Source organism: Podarcis liolepis, assembly GCF_965112155.1.
Source record: "Podarcis liolepis genome assembly, chromosome: 2".
Taxonomy (NCBI): Eukaryota; Metazoa; Chordata; class Lepidosauria; order Squamata; family Lacertidae; genus Podarcis; species Podarcis liolepis.
The window spans coordinates 115,341,720-115,361,734 of record NC_139555.1 but is presented as its reverse complement, the minus strand read 5'-3'; the positions used below and the strand labels follow the sequence as shown (position 1 = coordinate 115,361,734).

The 20,015-nt window shown below is 47.2% G+C and overlaps 1 protein-coding gene across 18 annotated transcripts in view; it reads left to right on the top strand.

Moving 5' to 3' along the window:
* TNXB (tenascin XB) overlaps positions 1-20,015 on the top strand; it is a 121,608-nt gene that overhangs the window by 99,482 nt on the left and 2,111 nt on the right. For 16 of the 18 annotated variants that reach the window (XM_083491008.1, XM_083491007.1, XM_083491006.1 and 13 more), the window contains 12 exons: positions 3,113-3,424; positions 5,149-5,271; positions 6,324-6,467; positions 7,812-7,931; positions 8,443-8,586; positions 9,186-9,316; positions 10,709-10,841; positions 12,359-12,510; positions 12,839-12,935; positions 14,105-14,266; positions 15,337-15,500; positions 18,152-18,397. In XM_083491008.1, the coding sequence (XP_083347134.1) occupies positions 3,113-3,424; positions 5,149-5,271; positions 6,324-6,467; positions 7,812-7,931; positions 8,443-8,586; positions 9,186-9,316; positions 10,709-10,841; positions 12,359-12,510; positions 12,839-12,935; positions 14,105-14,266; positions 15,337-15,500; positions 18,152-18,250 (1,781 nt within the window). In that variant the 3' untranslated portion in view covers positions 18,251-18,397. Of the gene's footprint in view, positions 1-3,112; positions 3,425-5,148; positions 5,272-6,323; positions 6,468-7,811; positions 7,932-8,442; positions 8,587-9,185; positions 9,317-10,708; positions 10,842-12,358; positions 12,511-12,838; positions 12,936-14,104; positions 14,267-15,336; positions 15,501-18,151; positions 19,353-20,015 lie in introns of those variants that run through there. The other 2 variants (XM_083491005.1, XM_083490995.1) reach the window with 2 other exon arrangements.

The window sequence follows — 20,015 nt, the reverse complement described above, 5'->3', positions numbered from 1 at the left end:
TACTGCTTTATAGCGGGAAGGTAAACGGCGTTTCCGTGTGCTGCGCTGGTGCAGGCTCACCAGCTGCAGCTTCGTCACGCTGGCCACGTGACCCGGAAGTGTCTTCGGACGGTGCCGGCTCACGGCCTCTTGAGCGAGATGAGCACGCAACCCTAGAGTCGGACACGACTGGCCCGTACGGGCAGGGGTACCTTTTTTACCTAATTGCATCTTCCTTTCCAGAATCACCTATTGGTCTTTCTTCCTGTCACTCTCATATTTGTATCCTTTCCCTCTACTCCATAGCCTCTCTTCTTCTTTTGTCCTTCCCATTTCACCACTTCTTCGTAGAACAAAAGAAGTGCTCTGTTGGATCAGACTAAAGCACCATCCTGTTTCCCACAGTGGCAAACCAGATGCCCCAGGGATGTCCACAAGCAGGGCGTGAAGGCAATCTTGCTCTTTCTCCCCAGTGACTGATATTCAGAGGCATAGTGCCTCTGAACATGGAGGGTCCATTAAGCTAGGGATAGCGAACTTGGGACTTTCCAGATGTCATTGGACTCCAAGTCTCATCCCTCAGCCAAGCTTCTCCAGCCAAGCAGTGTGTTCAAAAATGCATATACTAGGGTGAAATGTGCATAAAAACTGATATATTGGTGAAAATAGCATGCAAAATGCATATATTGATGAAAATAGCATGCAAAATGCATATATTGGTGAAAATAACATGCAAAAAATGTGTTGTATTAGTGGAAATTGCCTTGTAAAAATGTGTATCTTAGGTGAAACTGCATGCAAAAATGTACCTATAAGGATAAATTCACTCTAAAATGCTCATGGATTATAATGGAGAATATTTTTTAAAAAACAAATCTCAACCCAATATGGAATTGTGGAGAACCGAACTTTGGAAGAATGAGAAACTGGGTGAAACTGAAAACGGCAGGTTCTCTTAGAGGGCCTCTCCTGAACGTAAAGGGGGCGAGGCAATTGTCCCCCAAATAATCACCTTCTACATGCAAGCATCTGCTCTACCACTGCCTTACGAGCCTTTCCCAAAAATTCTCCAAGCCCAGAGAGGGAAGAGATTTTCCTGCTGGGACCTCTTCCACTCCCTGCCCCTCTAAGCCAGCCAGCCTCGCTGGAAGTGTGCTCAGTCAGCAGAGTGAGGAGATCCGAGTTTAGATCCAGCTCCGTTTCCTTGGCTTAAAAAAACACGAGAACTGGCTCGGAGCAACAGCCCGTGCTCGTCAAAGGAGCAGGACGCAGGCAAAAGGCAGAAATGTGTGGAGAGATTAATGGCGCAAGTCAGGCCACTTACTAATGAGCTGACAGAGGCCGACACTTACGTTCGGTGTTTACGCAAAGGGTAGGGGGAATGTGCTGGCGTGTGCAGCATGCGAGCATGTCTGAAAAATGAGGCCAGGGCCTTGTGGCGCTGACGTCTCTTTGTCAAGGCCGGTCCTGTTGCAGAGAAGATGGATGGAGCCGGGGGTAAGAGGCACAGCTGGAGGATCAGCCACAGGCAAGGCCGAGGAACAACTTAGACACGTGGCACCAGCAATTTGAACCTTGCCCTTTTCACATCTAGCTAAAAGTGTGTGTTCTGAAGAGTACATAAGAAGATAAGAATCTCCGCAGATTATCAGGCTGATAGTCCAGCACACTGTTCTTACAGTGGCCACCACATGCCTGTAGGAAGCCCACAAACAGAGAACAAGATGTCTCTCCCCTCCCGTGGCTTCCAGCAAGTGCTTTCTTTCTTTTCTGTCCTTAATATTTCAACGTTCAGCTTCGCTGGATGTTCCAGTGAGTTCTAGTTGGGCGCCGGATTAAGACCTTTAGAGGCCCTAAGCACTTAAAAGATTTTGGTGGCCCCATATATAGCTAATTCAAAATACGAACGAGAATAAACCGTAAAATGTTTTTTTCCGTTTTTGAAATGAAATGAAACCTACAGTAAGATGGAAAACGATGTTTATTTTTGAATACTTCCACTTTATATCTGAAAAAAGTTCTCCTAGTTTTTCTCATGGCGGTCTTTGATCAGATCCTCAAAACTAGTCTTACATAACACATCTGCTTCTGTACTTAGCAGAGATAAGACACCCGGCATGCCTTGCTGCATAGTTGTTCTGCAGGGATTTTTAATATATTTCAGCTGAGAAAATAATAATAATAATAATAATAATAATAATAATAATAATAATAATAATTTTTATACCCCGCCCATTTGGCTGAGTTTCCCCAGCCACTCTGGGCGGCTCCCAATCGAGTGTTAAAAACAATACAGCATTAAATGTTAAAAACTTCCCTAAACAGGGCTGCCTTGAGATGTCTTTTAAAGATAGGATAGCTGCTTATTTCCTTCACATCTGAAGGGAGGGCGTTCCACAGGGCAGGTGTCACTACCGAGAAGGCCCTCTGCCTGGTTCCCTTCTAGCAGTGAGGGAACCACCAGAAAATGAACATTTTGTGACCATTAATGTTAAAAATCCAGCAATGGAAAATAACTGTGGTGCCCCCCGTTCCCTTGATGCCCTAAGAATGTTCTTATTTTGCTTAATTGTTAATCCAGTTCTGGTTCTAATCTGAAATGGGCCACAGAGGGTGAGGGGTCTTCCCAACCAAATTGGCCCCCTTCCTAACAAGCCCCACCATGGAATTCACCATTTTCAGTCTTGCCACATCCTGAGATCATATAGTCATTCAACTGCCCACTACAACCCCAAGATCTCTTTTCTGATTAGTCACCCCTCCTCTAGTTCAATTCTGTGAATTTAGGATGATGGTGATGATGATGATTTTGGGGTCTGATGTTCATCACTGTACAGTGGTACCTCGGGTTACAGACGCTTCAGGTTACATAGGCTTCAGGTTACAGACTCCGCTAACCCAGAAATAGTACCTCGGGTTAAGAACTTTGCTTCAGAATGAGGACAGAAATCGCACGGCAGCAGTGGGAAGCCCCATTAGCTAAAGTGGTACCTCAGGTTAAGAACAGTTTCAGGTTAAGAACGGACCTCCGGAACGAATTAAGTTCTTAACCCGAGGTACCACTGTATACTTAATCTGAAATTCATCTGTCATTTTGTTGCCTGTTCACTCATCTCTATTCTTTATCCCACAGCTTTCCCAGAGGCCAGCAAACGGGCCTTCCTTGAAAACTTGGTTGTCTCTGAGGTGACACCCACTACGCTGCAGCTCACATGGGAAGCTCCCGAGGGAGAGTTTGATTTCTTTTCGGTCCAGCGCAAGATCTCTGTTCCGGATAGTGAAATGAGTCCCACACCGACCAAGAAAATCAACGTGACTGGGGATGAACGCTCTGTCGTGTTTCGGGGCCTTTCGCCGAACACCGAGTACAGCCTTACCGTCTATGGCATCCAGGACGGGTCAGAAGCGGCCAGCATCAACACAGTGGCAACGACAAGTGGGACAGGTAAGAAGGCCACACGTGTTACCTCGCTACCCAGAAAAGCTGGAGGAAAAAATCTTAATCTCCTGAAGCCTGTCGGCTGAATTACGCTTACTTGCATGCATGGGTAAGTGCTGGGTGAAGGAAATCCGAATCTGCCATTTACTTGTGCTGCCATTTACTTGTGAGACTTGCCCCACAGCTATTGGTTGAGATTCCATGATGTCATGGAATGTTTGTTGTAAGAAACAATCTCTAGCTACTGAACAGATTTGTTGATGCAGCTCATGTGAGAAAAGCAGAAGGCCAGTTAAGTGGGGGGGGGGGAGGGAAACACACACCATGTCCTGCTGAACCCACAAGAGGCCTGCTGTTGCTGGGCAGAAATGGAATGAAGAAATGGGGAAGACTGAAGAGGCAGAGAGCCTATGAGATTGGTTTTGTGGGAGAATAAAGGATAAAGGCTGAGAGCTTTTGGCATGAAGTTAGGAGAGGGAAAGAAAGCTGTCTTCACTGCTGCTGCCAGTTTCGCAAGCGAGACATGTTGGCACCAGTAAAAGTGGCAATGCAAGCTGTTTCCAGCAGCCACCATTCACTGCCCTCCCCCAATAATCTGTTAGCAACTCTACATGATGATGTAGCATTTGTCCCAAGGGGCTACCGGGGGTGGGGGAGCATGGTGGCTACAAGGAAACATTTGCATCACCTCTGCTAAACCCTCTTCCACCCCTCATTTTAACCCATTTTCTTGCAGTGCTAAAATGCCCTCATTCTTCTACCCACATATGAAGCAGCAAAAATGAGAGGGACGTTTTAGAAAACCAACTTATCCCTCATTTGCTCTGCAAACGTAGAATTACTTTTACTTCTTTTGTTCAGTTACAGATAGGTAGCCGTGTTGGTCTGCCATAGTCAAAATAAAAAAATTCCTTCCAGTAGCACCTTAAAGACCAACTAAGTTAGTTCTTGGTATGAGCTTTCGTGTGCATGCACAGTATCTGAAGAAGTATCTGGAAGGAATTTTCTTTTGTTCAATAATGCATTTAAAAAAGGAAGGATTTCCATCACACACACACGCTTTCACCCTTGAGCACAACATAGCCAGCTGCAACCACCAAACTGTACCAGTTAACCTAGGCTAAGAGGGCCATCAGGGGAGGAGCGCAGAAGTGGTTATCTCGAAAGGTCCAAGCTGATATTTTAGGAGGCAGCGAGAAGCAGCCCCAACAGCTGCAGCCCTGGCTTAGCTTGCAGGATTCGGCTGGCGTCCAGCTGTGGTTTCCTTTGTGAGACCCGAGGAATTAATCTTTGGCGTTTCTCTGTTTCCTTTGCGGTCAGCCAAACTGGCCACAGCTAATCCCAGGAGAAAGGGAGGAGGATTTCAAGTGGGGGGGGGAGAGTGAGCAACAGAGAGGCAGGTGCCAAAGCGTGGGTATTGTTTTGGATGCCGAGGGCCAAACTATGCGTTATGTTGGAGTCATGCAACTGGAACCCCCTACGTAATTTTATTCTCCAAAAAAGCAGGCTATTGGGCTCAGGGCCACTCCATGGGGAGAGCAGGGGCGGCGGATCCAGCCCTGTGTCCCCTGTGGTGCTGCTGCAGCAGCAGAAATCCAAATCCATCTCCCCTCTCCCACTCCAAACTTTTTTTAAAGGAAGAACATGACATTAGGAGTGCCAACAATGCAGCTCTGAGCTCTCATGCATGCAACAAAACAATCTGTTCACTTTTCTCTTTCTCCTTCCAGAGCTGGATAGCCCCCGGGACCTGCTCTTCAATGACATCCGCGAGACCTCTGTGGTGGCGAACTGGAGGTCACCGTCATCTCGTGTTGATGGTTATAAAGTTTCCTTCCAGCCCTCAGATGGAGGTGAGGACTTGTATCCTGTCTCCCGTGGGGTAGACGGGGTGGCAAAAGGGACGCGAAGGGCGCTGTGGCCTAAACCACTGAGCCTCTTGGACTTGCCGATTGGAAGGTTGGTGGTTCGAATCCCTGTGATGGAGTGAGCTCCCGTTGCTCTGTCCCAGCTCCCGCCAACCCAGCAGTTCAAAAGCACACCAGTTCAAGTAGATAAATAGGTACCGCTGTGGCGGGAAGGTAAACAACATTTCTGTGTGCTCTGGTTTCTGCCACGGTATCCCATTGTGCCAGAAGTTGTTTAGTAATGCTGGCCACATGACCCAGAAAGCTATCTGTGGACAAACGCTGGCTCCCTTGGCCTGAAAGCGAGATGAGCACCACAACCCCATAGTCGCCTTTGACTGGACCAAACCGTCCAGGGGTCCTTTACTTTTACCTTTACCTTTAGACTAGGTGGCATTACTAGCTTCCTAGATATCTTCAATATCCTCAAAAATACATTACATTAGGGGGAATTGTGTTGCAATTCATAGAATCGTAGAATCATAGAGTTGGAAGAGACCACAAGGGCCATCGAGTCCAACCCCTTGCCAAGCAGGAAACACCATCAGAGCACTCCTGACATATGGTTGTCAAGCCTCTGCTTAAAGACCTCCAAAGAAGGAGACTCCACCACACTTCTTGGCAGCAAATTCCACTGTCGAACAGCTCTTACTGTCAGGAAATTCAGACAACATTGCACACAAAAATGTGTATATACTTTACTAAAATACCAATGGATTTTCATGGGGAGCTCAATAATCATCCGCAAACCTATGTTGACATGTGGAGACTAAACTATTAAGGTTTGGAAAAGTCAGAAACTGAGACGATTGACCTGGCAGATCTGTGCATCCCTAGCAGCAATCATACTCTTGGAGTCCAGACAGCAGTTTAAGTCAGCCTGTGACACCGCAGTCCTGGCCAGTTGAAGAACAATGTGCCGCCTCCTAAGACAAGCCTTTGACATCCTGGTGTCCTGCAGTTCTGCAGAGATTTGAGACCTGCTAATTCTGTTGCAGGAGAGCCAAGGAGCATCTCTGTGGATGGATCCAAGCTCCGAACAACCATTGAGGGCCTGACCCCCGGGGCCAGCTATGAGGTCACTGTGATGTCTGTTCGTGGGTTCGAAGAAAGCGAGCCCTTGGTGGGTTATGTCACCACAGGTACGTCCATGGAAAAAAGCTGCAACTCCCCATAATTTTATTCGTTTCCTCCTTTTACAGATATATAAGCCACTTCACACCCAGGAACTGTTGAAGCAACGTACAAAGAACAAAATGATAAAATGCAAGAGATGCAATCTCTAAAAGCAACCTAAAAGCGATAAAACCGTTTCTGTAGTTATACCATTGACAATATTCCGTAAGCAAACCTGGTTACATTTCTAAGAAGGCCTTCTTAAACAAAAACATCTCCAGTAGTCACTTGAATGACAAGATGCTATGTGCCTGTCTAATTTCAGCTTGTAACTGATTCGAGACTTCTGGGGCATGTGGAGCTCCTCCCAGCAGGGCCCATCACAGGCACACAGTTGCCAGACAGGGATATATGGGTGAGGTGGTTCCAAGTCATTCAGGGCTTTAGGTGCTAAAAGCAAAACCTTGAACTGCACTCCGTAGCATATTGGCAGCCAGTGCTGCTCCCTCAGCAGAGGTGTTCTGTGGCATCAACGGGATGTCCTAGTCAGCAGCCTTGCTGCTGCATTCTGCAACAGCTGCAGTTTCCAGGGGAAGCCTCACATTAAGCACATTGTAGTGCACTCGTACCTGGTTTTCGAACAGCTTAGTTCTCGAAAGTTTTGGCTCCCGAATGCTACAAACCCAGAAGTGACTGTTTCGGTTTGTGAACTATTTTTGGAAGCCGAATGTCCGACGGGGCTTTCATGGCTTCCGATTGGCTACAAGAGCTTCCTGCAGCCAACCAGAAGCCACAGGAGCTTCCTGCAGCCAACCAGAAGCCGCAATTTGGTTTCTGAACGTTTTGGAAGTCGAACAGACTTCCAGAATGGATTCCGTTCGACTTCCAAGGTACGACTGTACTTCCAGAGAAGCCTGAGGGAAGCTTCACATAGAGCACATCACAGCAATTCCATTTTAAAATTGTATTCCGCCTTTCCACATTGCTATACACAAGGCAGTTCACGAGCCATAGGAACGACAAAATATACGGCAAAGATCACACACCCGACAACCAATCAGATCCAACGCCAATAAGTCATAGTGAAAAGCATGACTACAAAAATAAACAATTTAGTGATCCATTTGAAATATAATATTGCATGATAGAAGCAGCAACAACTCTCAACCGCTTCCGGTCTCTTCCAAGACCAGGAATCCACTTTTAAGAAGCCACCTTGTAATTTGGACCATTTGCGCATCAGACCTGGGCACAGCAGTGTGTCTGGGGGGAGAAAGGGGTTCTCTCCAATACCTTCTTCCTAGGGTCCTTTCAACCAGTTCTGCCGGGGCTTGTACCTCCTTCAGCATCCTCTTCTCTCCTCCTCACAGTTCCGGATGGTCCTTCCAACTTGCGTGCCATCGACGTCACCGATTCGTCAGCTGTGCTTACGTGGCAACCTGCTGTGGCTGAGATGAACAACTACATTGTCACCTACGGACCTGCCGGTGGTAAGAGTTGGGGATTTGGGCAGGGGTGGGGTGATTTGCAGGTGGTCAAGGCCCTTATTCCATTTGGGAGGCAGCGGGGAGACTGAGAGTGTAATTCATTGCATTATACTTGTTGCCACAAAAAGCAGACATGGTCACAAGACAAGAGGAAAAGGTGTGTGAGCCTTGGACTTCTGTGATCTGCTTTGTTGTTGTTAGTCAAACTTCAAAGTCCCACAGCTGGAGTCAGACGCAAACTAGTGGCTCGGGGACAGTGGTGTAAATTGGCCCAGAATTAAGGAGCAAAATTGCTTACAGACATGTGTAATTCACACTAAAATGCTGGTGAATTTCCATGAGCATGTTACCTTTTCAAAAAAATAAAGATTGCAGGTGTTGTGGCAGCGTTGAGACCTGAACCTGTGAATGCAAAAAAGGTCGAACCGAAGAAACCCGAAGCTGACAGATCCACCCATCTCTACTTGCAGCAGGGCGCATTCTTAATAATCCGTCTCTTCTCTTTCTCTCCCAGGTGCAAGGGCCTCCGAGTCAGTGCCAGGGAACCGGGCTGAGTTGCAGTTGTCAGGGCTGCACCTGGACACAGAATATCGGGCCAGCGTGTATGGGGAGAAAGGAGGGAACCGCAGTTCTCCCGCCAGCGCCACGTTTACCACCGGTATGCAGATGGGGCCGGGGAAGAGATAGAGACATTATGAGACTCACAAAGGGCAGGAAAGCCAGTCAATGGAGACTCTAGGGCCTGGAATAGATTTGGGAGGGAACCATGTCCTAAGTCTCTTCTACCTCCCCTATCAGAGGCAGTATATGCCTCTGAAGACTAGTTGCTGAAAATCGCAAGTGAGGAAAGTCCTGTTTTCAGGCTTCCCATAAGCATCTGGCTGGCAGCTGTGAGAACAGCTAGATGGGCCTTTGGCCTGGATCCTGCAGGGCTCTCATTTTGACCTCCTTAGTCAAGTTCACATAGAATCTTAGAATTGCAGAGTTGGGAGGGACCTTGAGGGTCATCTAGTCCAACCCCCTGCAATGTAGGAATCTTTCACCCAACATGGGGCTCAAACACATGACCCTGAGATTAAGAGCCTCATGCTCTGCCAGCTGAGCTATCCATCCCTTCACTCCCTTCTTGGGTCCCTCTGGTTTACGCTGCTGAGAGGGTACATGTTGCATTGAGAGGGGCAGGAATCTTCCCTGTGCCAGGTAGATAACTTGACTGCTTTGGTTTTTCTTAAACCTTTATTCCTCTCCATTTTCCAGGGGCAGATGGACCCCGGGATCTGCAGGCTAGTGAAATCTCATCCCGCAGTGCTCGTCTCACTTGGCTGCCACCCCGTGCCCCTCCTGGTGGATATCTGCTAACCTATGAAACCCCGTCTGGACAATCAAAGGTACCCAACTGTCTAGTATTGTCCTGGTTATGCACTCCCCAGTTCCCTGAGAAGTGAGAATATCCAGGGATGGCACTACAGGGCATGGTTTGTTTTCAAGTCGAAACCTACAAAGCAGAGTCCATTGGGATTAAACAGTCTAAACCACAGAGCCTGGGACTTGCTGATCAGAAGGTCGGCGGTTCGAATCTCCGTGATGGGGTGAGCTCCCGTTGCTCGGTCCCAGCTCCTGCCCACCTAGCAGTTCGAAAGCACACCAGTGCAAGTAGATAAATAGGTACCGCTCCAGCTGAAAGGTAAACCTCGTTTCCGTACACTGCTCTGGTTCGCCAGAAACAGCTTAGTTTGTCTGTGGACAGAAGCTGTCTGTGGACAAATGCCAGCTTCCTCAGTCGATAGAGCAAGATGAGCGCTGCAATCCCAGCGTCGTCTGTGACTGGACCTAATGGTCAGGGGTACCTTTACCTTTACGCAGCAAGCAACAACACCACTGATCTTGTATCAGATTCCCCAGGAGAGAAATTGTATCATGAATACTCTGGAACTCCCTGCCCATTGACATTAGGCAGATGTCTTCTCTATACTGTCTTTGGTTCCGGCTGAAACATTTTTTTATTTAGGCAACTCTACCAATATGTAATTGGGATGCAGGTGGCGCTGTGGGTTAAACCACAGAGCCTAGGACTTGCCAATCAGAAGGTCGGCGGTTCAAATCCCCGCGACTAGGTGAACTCCCATTGCTCAGTCCCTGCTCCTGCCAACCTAGCAGTTCGAAAGCACGTCAAAGTGCAAGTAGATAAATAGGTACCACTCTGGCGGGAAGGTAAACGGCGTTTCTATGCGCTGCTCTGGTTTGCCAGAAGCGGTTTAGTCATGCTGGCCACATAAAGCAAGATGAGTCCCACAACCCCAGAGTCGGTCACGACTGGACCTAGTGGTCAGGGGTCCCTTTACCTTTACCTTACCAATATGTAAAGCTGATATGTAGGCCCTGAACAATCCCTCCATGAGAATATATGAAGTTCCAGTTATAGATAGGTAGCCGTGTTGGTCTGCCATAGTCAAAATAAAAAAATTCCTTCCAGTAGCACCTTAAAGACCAACTAAGTTAGTTCTTGGTATGAGCTTTCGTGTGCATTTCAGGTATCTGAAGAAGTGTGCATGCACACGAAAGCTCATACCAAGAACTAACTTAGTTGGTCTTTAAGGTGCTACTGGAAGGAATTTTTTTATTTTAATATATGAAGTGTCAGACTTATTGACTGATTCACCTTTCTGATAGTAGGGCTGGGAGCACTCTACTATAGGGGAAGAGTTTTGGGGTTAACCATGTAAGCTCCACAGCATGTTATTGGTTTGGCTTTTCACTGCCCCTCATTGTCTGCTCCACAGGAGATCACCGTGGATGCTTCTGTCACCTCATATGAACTCCAAGACCTGATTCCTTCCGGTCGGTACCAGGTTCAAGTCCAGGCACTGAGAAGAGGCACTCCTACAGCCCCAACCGCCACGTCCTTCACCACCGGTAATTTCTCTGCCTGGGGCGTCCGAGGGTCAACACATTTGTGTTTAGGCACACGAGGCTTTGACAGCTTCGCAAAACCTGCACCAGAGAGAGGATGCCCATTTGCGTTATGCATGCCTCTCCTACCCCGTTTTTCATTCTGCAGTGATGACATTCACATGTAAGAATGAGGCTCGCAAGTCATTAACTCCAGACTCATCTCTGTTTGTGTGAACACGCTCCTCAAGGAGGAAGAGGGGGAACTGCTGCTGTTTTCTAGAACAAGAGGCTGCCCTCTCGCGATTCTGCATCTTGGGACCACACGCCCAACCCCTTTATGCTATGAAACAGGAATATTTAAATGCTTAGTGAAAATTGCCCCCCAAAAGTCTCTGCGCCATTTGTAGGCAGTGAAACTAGGGGTGGGGATCTGAATATTCCAGTGGCGGTGGTGTCCGGAAGTTTTTCTCAGAATAATCCCTTCTGAGCAATGGTGACTTACAGCCATTGGGACTGGCAGGGCAGAAGACAGAGGAGGCCAACAGTAGGTGGAGCCAGAGAGCCCAAGGACACGGTGAGCCAGCTCATTCCAGTTTTGTCCCCATCCTCCTCCCTGCTGAATTTTACAAGCTCAACATTGATATGGTCAGTGCCTCCTTCTGCAATGATTGTAAATAAGAAGGACAGCAGAAGGGGGCTGGCTGAGGTTGGTGGGGCAGTGCCCCATTCTCCCCAATGGACCAGCCTCCACTGTTTCTGAGACAATTCGGCTCACTTAATATTGAATTATGTCGTTCATCTGATCTAGTTCTTTCCCTCCCCCCCCCCCCCCGCCACTGCCCCAAACATTAGTCTGGTAGCAGGTGCCTTTGGGAAGCTCATAAGCAGGGCACAATAATGGCAAGCACTCCCTCATATGCACCTCCAGCAGCTGCTCCTGAAAATGGAGGTTATCTTCCTTTATACTGAAATGGGAACTGTGACAAAATGTTACAGCGTGGAATACTCCTCTTTGGGATTTGAGCCAGCTGGCCATGCTCTCTTCCAGGTACTCCATTCCAGCATGCCCCGCCCTAAGGTTTTCTGCTCACCCTCCTTTCAACAGTCAGCCAGCATTCTGTCAATCTTATCTTGATTGGGATGGTTTGGAGCACCTTATTTCCCCATGTTTCAGTTTTAGTTTTGTATATTTGGGGTTCCCCTGAGCCTATCTGTATGGATAGCTACATAAGGATCAGCAAACAGAGAATGAGCTTGCAATTAGTATACAGTGGTACCTCAGGTTACATACGCTTCAGATTACAGACTCCGCTAACCCAGAAATAGTACCTCGGGTTAAGAACTTTGCTTCAGGATGAGAACAGAAATCTTGCTTTGGTGGCACGGCAGCAGCAGGAGGCCCCATTAGCTAAAGTGGTGCTTTGGGTCAAGAACAGTTTCGGGTTAAGAACGAACCTCCAGAACGAATTAAGTTCTTAACCCGAGGTACCACTGTATAGGATAGACATTGGCAGAGTGGTCTTTTCTTTCCTCGGCAGGACCCCTGAGATACCCCTTCCCTCGGGATTGCGCAGAGGAGAGCCAGAACGGGCCGGGACCCTCGAGAGTGAGGACGATTTATCTTGGGGGAAACCAGGACCGCCCCTTGCAGGTGTACTGCGACATGGAGACTGACGGAGGAGGCTGGATAGTAAGTGTTATGGAGGGTAGCAGAGGAATGGAATTATGGGCAAAAACATTCAAAGGTGGTGTCAGCTCAAAACAGATTCCCCCATCCCTGTGGGGTTTCTTCATTTATGCAGTTGTGCTGTTCAGGAGCATATTGAGGGGCATTAATTTGCATTATCCATAAATCCAGCTGTAGCTGGCGCTGACATTGGGCCACCTTGACGCAAATTTTATTTGTTTATCCACAGCAGACATAAACACACCAGAAATTCATTTGGACGCGCATGCGCAAAACTCTCTCTCTCACACCCACCCCACTGTGCCATTTCGCTCTTCTTCCTTCTCTTTAGGTCTTCCAACGTCGGATGAACGGCGAGACCAATTTCTGGCGCAACTGGCAGGAATACGCCACCGGCTTTGGCAACCTCACCCGGGAGTTCTGGCTAGGTGCGTACATCGCTTAGCTGCCCTTTAATTCCTCCATCTGCACAAAAGGATGCTGTGGCAGGTTTGTTGCCACTGTTCTTTTACAAACTGGGAATGGAGGGGAAAAACACATGGCACAAGAAAGGCTTTCCCCAGCCACGCTGGGATTTAAAACCAGGCCTCTCAAACAGAAGCCATATGTCAGGGACGGAGGCCAAAGGTGACCCTCTGGGGCTGTTTGCCTCGCTCTTGGGATGCTCCCCAGGCCACTCACCTCACTGGCATTGCTCAACACTCTCCTTGGGTGTCTTTGCCTGGCTGGAATGTGTGCTTGGATTCTGATGGTGATGATGATTTATACCCCGCTCATCTGGCTGGGTTTCCCCAGCCACTCTGGGCGGCTCCCAACAGAATATTAAAAACACAAGAAAATTCAAACATTAAAAATTTCCCTATGCAGGATTGTCTTCAGATGTCTTCTAAAAGTCAGGTAGTTGTTTATTTCCTTGACGTCTAGTGTGAGGGTGTTCCACAGGGCGGGTGCCACTACCGAGAAGGCCCTCTGCCTGGTTCCCTGTAACTTCACTTCTCACAGCGAGGGAACCACTAGAGGGCTGAATGACGGGGGTGGAGACACTCCTTCAGGTATACTGGGCTGAGGCCGTTTACGGCTTTAAAGGTCATCACCCACACTTTGAATTGTGCCCAGAAACGTACTGGGAGCCAATGCAGGTCTTTCAAGACCAGTGTTCTGTGGTCTCGGCGGCCGCCCCCAGTCACCAGTCTAGCTTCCACATTCTGGATTAGTTGTCGTTTCTGGGTCACCTTCAAAGGTAGCCCCACATAGAGCGCCCCCATGATACCTGTTGCATGCCTGGATGCAGGATAGAGAGGGTTGCGTTAATTTGTGTAGAGCGAGTAGCCTGATGCACAAAGGTAGACTTTACATCCGTTCTTCCTCCTGCTTTTGCTACTGGCCCTTGGAAGGTTGCACAGGAAAGAAATGCGGCCCTTAGGCTAAAAAGGTCCCCCACTCTTGCAGCAGTCTGATCGCACTGGCTCTCTTTTTCTGCAAAGTCACCTGAAGCCTCTTCTCCAAAGAAAACAAAACACGCAGCCTAAAGTGACAGCCGTGTTGCAGGAGGAACACGGGAAACGGGGCTCATCCTGCTCTCTGCCTTGCTCTCCAGGGAACGATGCTCTGCACCAGCTGACGACATCAGGGGACTACGAGCTGCGCGTGGATCTGCGGGCTGGGAACGAGTCTGTCTATGCAACCTACCAGAATTTCCGCGTGGACCCCCCTGCTGATCATTACCGCCTGCACCTGGGCAGTTACAGCGGCACAGCTGGTGAGGGGGGCTGGGGCTTCCAGGCCGTCACCATTGTCAGGTGGGATCCAATCAGAGAGCTCGCAAGAAGAGGATGTTGAAAGGCAGTTTGGTTTCAGAGGGAGCACTTAGGATGTCTGCAGGGCAAATTCACTCAGAAGAACAGTAAGAGCTACCTGACAGTTCTCCCTTGGGAGGTTGTGGGCTCTCCTTCACTGGAGGTTTTTAAGCAGAGGTTGGAGCCATCTGTCATGGATGCTTTAGCTGAGATTCCTGCATTGCTGGGGGTTGGACTATATGACCAATGGGATCCCTTCCAATTCTATTGTTTTATGATTCTATGAACATGAGAAAGTTAAAAACAAACCAAACCAAACCAAAACCAAACCAATTATTCAGAGGCATGCTGTCTCTGACAGTGGAAGCAAAACTTAACTGTGGTGGCTAATAGTCATCGATAGCCTTTCCTTCCATATATGTGTATAATCCTCTTTTTAAAGCCAGCTAGTTTGGTAGCCATCACTGCCTCATGTGGGAGTGAGTTCCATAGTTTAACTATGCACTGTGTAGAGAAGGACTTTCTTTCGCCTGCCCTGAATCTTCCTGCATAGATAAAGGTGTTTCTTTGTTTTTACAAGCCTTCTCCCTCTCCTTAGATGTTGCAGCTGCCGCCCACAAATACATAGCAATACATACCCATATTATATTATTCTTTTGAGTTGGGGAACCTCAAGGCAGGTTTGAGCAGGGGGATCTAAGGATTCAAGGCTGAGCACAGGCTCAAGGAGGAAGATTTGTGCTCCATTTCAAACCCTCTCTCCTCCTTTCCAGTGTGGTGTAGTGGTTAAGAGCAGTGAACTCGTAATCTGGTGAACTGGGTTCGATTCCCTCTCCTCCACATGCAGCTGCTGGGTGACCTTGGGCTAGTTACAGTTTTCTGAAGTTTCTCAGCCTCACTCACCTCACAGAGTGTTTGTTGTGGGGGAGGAAGGGAAAGGAGATTGTTAGCCGCTTTGAGACTCCTTAGGGTAGTGATAAAGTGGGATATCAAATCCAAACTCTTCTTCTTCTTCTTCTTCCCACTTCCGCAGGCGATGCTTTCACCTACCACTCGGGCAGTGTCTTCTCCACCAAGGACCGTGACCCCAACAGAGTCATCATCCCCTGCGCTGTCTCTTACCGCGGCGCATGGTGGTACCGCAACTGCCACTACGCCAACCTCAATGGGCTCTACGCGAACAACCGCGACCACCAGGTACTGCAATGGGGTGAGGGGAGTGAACGGCAGCTGCACCTTCCAAACACAAAGTGCTTGCAAATTATGAGTGACAGGCCGGTGTCCCTTTCCCATTGTCGTGATGGGGAGAGCATCACCTGCTCGCCTGTTCAGTTTCTACCCCCTGTGCAGATGTTCAAAGGTCCAGGACCTTTAAATACATAAATATATATGATGAGAAAGTTAAAAGCACTTTGCTGGATGAGAACAATGGTCCATGTAGTCATATATCCTTGTTCTAATAGTGGCAAACAAGCCCTCCAGGACATCGATTGGGATTCTTCAGATGATGTTGGACTAAAACTCCCAAAACTGGTGGCCATTGGCCATGCTGGCTGGGGCTGATGGAAGTTGTAGTCCAACATCATCTGGGGGTCACAGGCTCCCCATCCCTGTAATAATTAGATAGATAAACTTTATTCACATTAGCCAATGGCCATGGCAACATAAATATATACAAATAAAATGGGTAAAAAGGGCAATCAAATTACCAAGATTATTGTTCAGATAGTGGCCCTTAATCTCATTGCAGCCCTAACTAGCATGGCTAATGGTCAGAGGGGATGGGAGTGAGAGTCTGGCAATGCCAGGAGAGCCACAAGTTCCTTACTTCTGGGTTAAGTTCCTTATCCTTCTTCTTTTCCACTCCATTTATTTATTTATTTATTTATTTATTTATTTATTCCACCCCATTTATTTCAGGGCAAAGCCATGAGGTGGGTGAGAAACCCGCAATCAATTAGGTATCATTTGGAAAGCTACAATTACAGCGAATACCAAGTCGTATATCAGCTGGTTTGATTTCTGTTTCGGACTCAAACAAACATTGGCAGTTCCTGTTCCTGTCTGAACCGTCCAACGACCATGGAGATCCAGTTCTCCAAGACAGCACTTTTTCACACTGCACACAATTAAACTATGGAACTCGCTTCTCCAGCGAGGCAGGGATGGCCGCCAACTTGGATGGCTTTAAAAGAGGATTAGAGGAATTTGTGGAGGAGAGGGCTATCGATGGCTGCTGGTCACGATGGCAATGCTGTACCTCCGCAGTTGGAAGCAGTAATGCATCTTAATACAGTGGTACCTCTGGATGCGAACGGGATCCGTTCCGGAGCCCTGTTTGCATTGTGAAGTGAACACAACTCGCGTTTGCACATCTGCGCATGTGCGGGTTGCGATTCGCCACTTCTGCGCATGTGCGTGACATCATTTTTAGCGTCTGCGCATGCATGAGTGGTGAAACCCAGAAGTAATGCGTTCCGTTACCTCTGGGTTGCCGCGGAGCGCAACCCGAAAACGCTCAACCTGAAGCAACTTTAACCTGAGGTATGACTGTACCAGTCACTGGAAACCACAGGAGAGGAGAGGGCTCTTGTGTTCGAATCCTGCTTGCTGGTTTCCCACAGGCCTCTGGTTGGCCACTGTGAGAACAGGAGGCAGGACTAGGTGGGCCACTGGCGTGATTCAGCAGGTGTAGCACCCTGCTTGTGGCTAACGCTTAGCTGGAATGAAATATTCAACGCAGCAATAGAGAAATTAAAATAATAATTTATTTGTCAGACAAATAAATGAGAGACACAGTGGTATATGGTTACCAAAGCTCTGCCCACTCCAGCCCTGATGGCCAGCACTTATATTTCCTCAGCCCAGCCCCCTTGCTCCTCCTTTGGCTGCCTCTGTCCAATCAGCCTGGTTGAAGTTCCTATTGGCTGTTTGCTAGAACCAATCATAAAAGATACACCCACTTCCTATTACCTTTTATGGGAGACAAAGGGCTATATTTCCTTCTATCCATAAATGGCAGACAAGTAGCCATATATCTTACATTTGCCTCGACAAGGCACCTTAATTACCAGATCAGCTTTTACCCTATTGCCCTATTGCCCCTTCACTCCAAAACAGATGGCTAAAACAAATGGCTCATGGTTTTAAATTTTATCTTAAACAGAGATCTTGGGTTCACCTTCTCACACACCATCAATGAAATAAGAATCTAACATAAGAATCTAACATTTCTTACTTTCTAAATCATTTGCATAATTACATTTAGCCAATAAATTTCATACATTAACATATATAGCTTTTTAGAAGAAAAGGCCTTTTCAAAGTAAAAAGGAAACAGCTTCAAAAGCAACCTCTTCAATTTACAACTCCCTTTCCCAGCCAGCTGCTGTTCCCATTAGCTTTTGCCCTTTAACCTTATGAAAATATGGCTCGAGTCTTCTGTTAAACAATAAATCTTACTATTTACCAACTCTTAATTAGTGTTTTTGCAGTTTGATTGTATTCTGTAATTTGTATGGTCAGTATGACCTTTGCTCCCAGCCTGTAATTTCCTTTTACAACTTTGAGGAACGTGTCTCCTGGTACTGCTATAAATCAGGGGGGGCCTGTTCAAGAGGATAAACAACTGCCAAAGTACTTAGCCAGCTGCTTTTCTGCCTGGCATGAAAGATACAAACATTTGCAAATATATTTTTAAGCTCATTTTAAAATACAGGCCTTGATCAGATGCCTCACAGGCCCTGCTTATGTCCTTGTCCCCAATCCGGGAACATACTGTTCCTAGATTATGCATCTCCTTGCTTGTCACTTACCTTCTTTCTTTCTTTCTCTCTGTCTCATCCAAGGGCATCAACTGGTTTAACTGGAAAGGATTCGAGTTTTCCATCCCTTTCACAGAGATGAAACTGAGACCCCGCGGCTTCCGGCCTCTGCGTCGGGTGTGAGCAAAGGGAAGGAGGCTGCAGGACTGACTCAGGGGGAGAACAGAGGAGGAGGAAAGAGAAACAGCAGCCGCAACCACCCCTCTGCAATGGGAGATACCTCGCACCCTGCCGCAAATTCCCCTGAGAAAAAGGAAGGAGCAAAACAAAGGAAATGGACAAATTTTTCAAAAGCACCTTGTAGTATTCGTTTCCTCCCCCCTCTCCTGCTGACCAGCCACAAGATGAGAGGGATGTGACGCACATGATAGTGGAAGGGGCAGAGTTAAGGGGATGGAATGGTTTGGTTTTGGAGCATGTTGCAGGATAGCTGTTGCCTGGTCAGCAACTAGATTTTTCCTGGAGTCACTGACAACAAGGGCAGATTGGCCAGCGACCCAATCCCCAACATGGACTGTTGCCACAGAAGCCTTTCTCCCCTCTTAAGGGATGGGTTTTGGCCCACGATCTTGTAGTTGCTGACCCCTCCCCTAGCCCTATCCTCTGTCTGGCTTCCTGCTCCCACAGATCTGTCTCCAGTCAGGCTTCCCCTTCTTCAGCTCCCCCCCCCCAGTTCTCCTCCTCCCTCTCCCCCAAATCCTTTTCAGAAAGGAAGTAAACTCGTAAACACAAGTCGCTGAAAGCAGGTTAACATTAAAAGCACTTTTTATTTTTGGCATTTCTTTTACCCCACCTGGGAATCTTATAAACTGAAGCCAGCTGCCCCCCATCCATGCAAAAGCTTTTGCCTCTCTCGTGTTCCCCCTCCCCAAACAACTCGCCGCTGCAAAGAAGAGACAGAAAGAGAAGAACAGGTGAACTGGAATGAGCTGGCAGCTTAAGAGATCACAGAACGAAAAGAGAGTTGAATGATGTGGGCTGAAAAGACCCCCAAGATGAAAACTGGGAGAGATGCAAATTGATAACAGTACGATTGATTTAAGCTGGCAAGCAATGGTGGTTTTACTGTCTGTCTTTGTAAGGGAAGACTGGCCCACTTCCACCTGGGGTCCGGAATGTACCACTTCAGGCTGCAGGTGACGGTGCAAATGGCTGAATTCTCCTATCTATCTCAACCCTGAAAGTAGAAAACTATCATGTGAGAGAGAAGGCTCCTGCCATGTTAGTTTTCTTTCTTTTTTTATGATATTTATTCAAAATTTAAAAATTACAGAAAAAAGAGGGGGGGAAAGAAAAAAGAAAATAACAATAAAAAAGAAAATGAACAATAACAAAACATATAAAACATATAAAAGCCATACAGCAATACAGCAAAAAAGAAAAACAAACAAAAAACTAAAACATCCAATATTCCATATCTTTACCTTTCCTTTGCTTGTTTCATCGACCTCCCTTTTTTTGTATTCTAATTCAATTCACTATTTCAGCAAATTCTTCCCATCTTTCTCAGTTTTTATTCTATAATTTATCTTAACGGTCTAACCTTGAATTTTTTCAATTTAACCCATTATCAATCTACTTTTACTTAATTCTTTGTTGCATTTCTACTAAAACCATGTAACTTCATTCCTGCATCCTTCTAACACTCATTAATTTTACAATGTTTCTGTAAGTATACTTTAATTTTTTTCCAATTTTCTTCCACCGACTCTTCTCCCTAGTCTCGAATTCTGCCAGTCATTTCCGCCAGTTCCATGTAGTCCATCAACTTCATCTTCCATTCTTCCCTGGTAGGTAGATCTTGTGTCTTCCAATACTTTGCAATGAGTATTCTTGCTGCTGTTGTAGCGTACATAAAGAAAGTTCTATCTTTCTTTGGCACCAATTG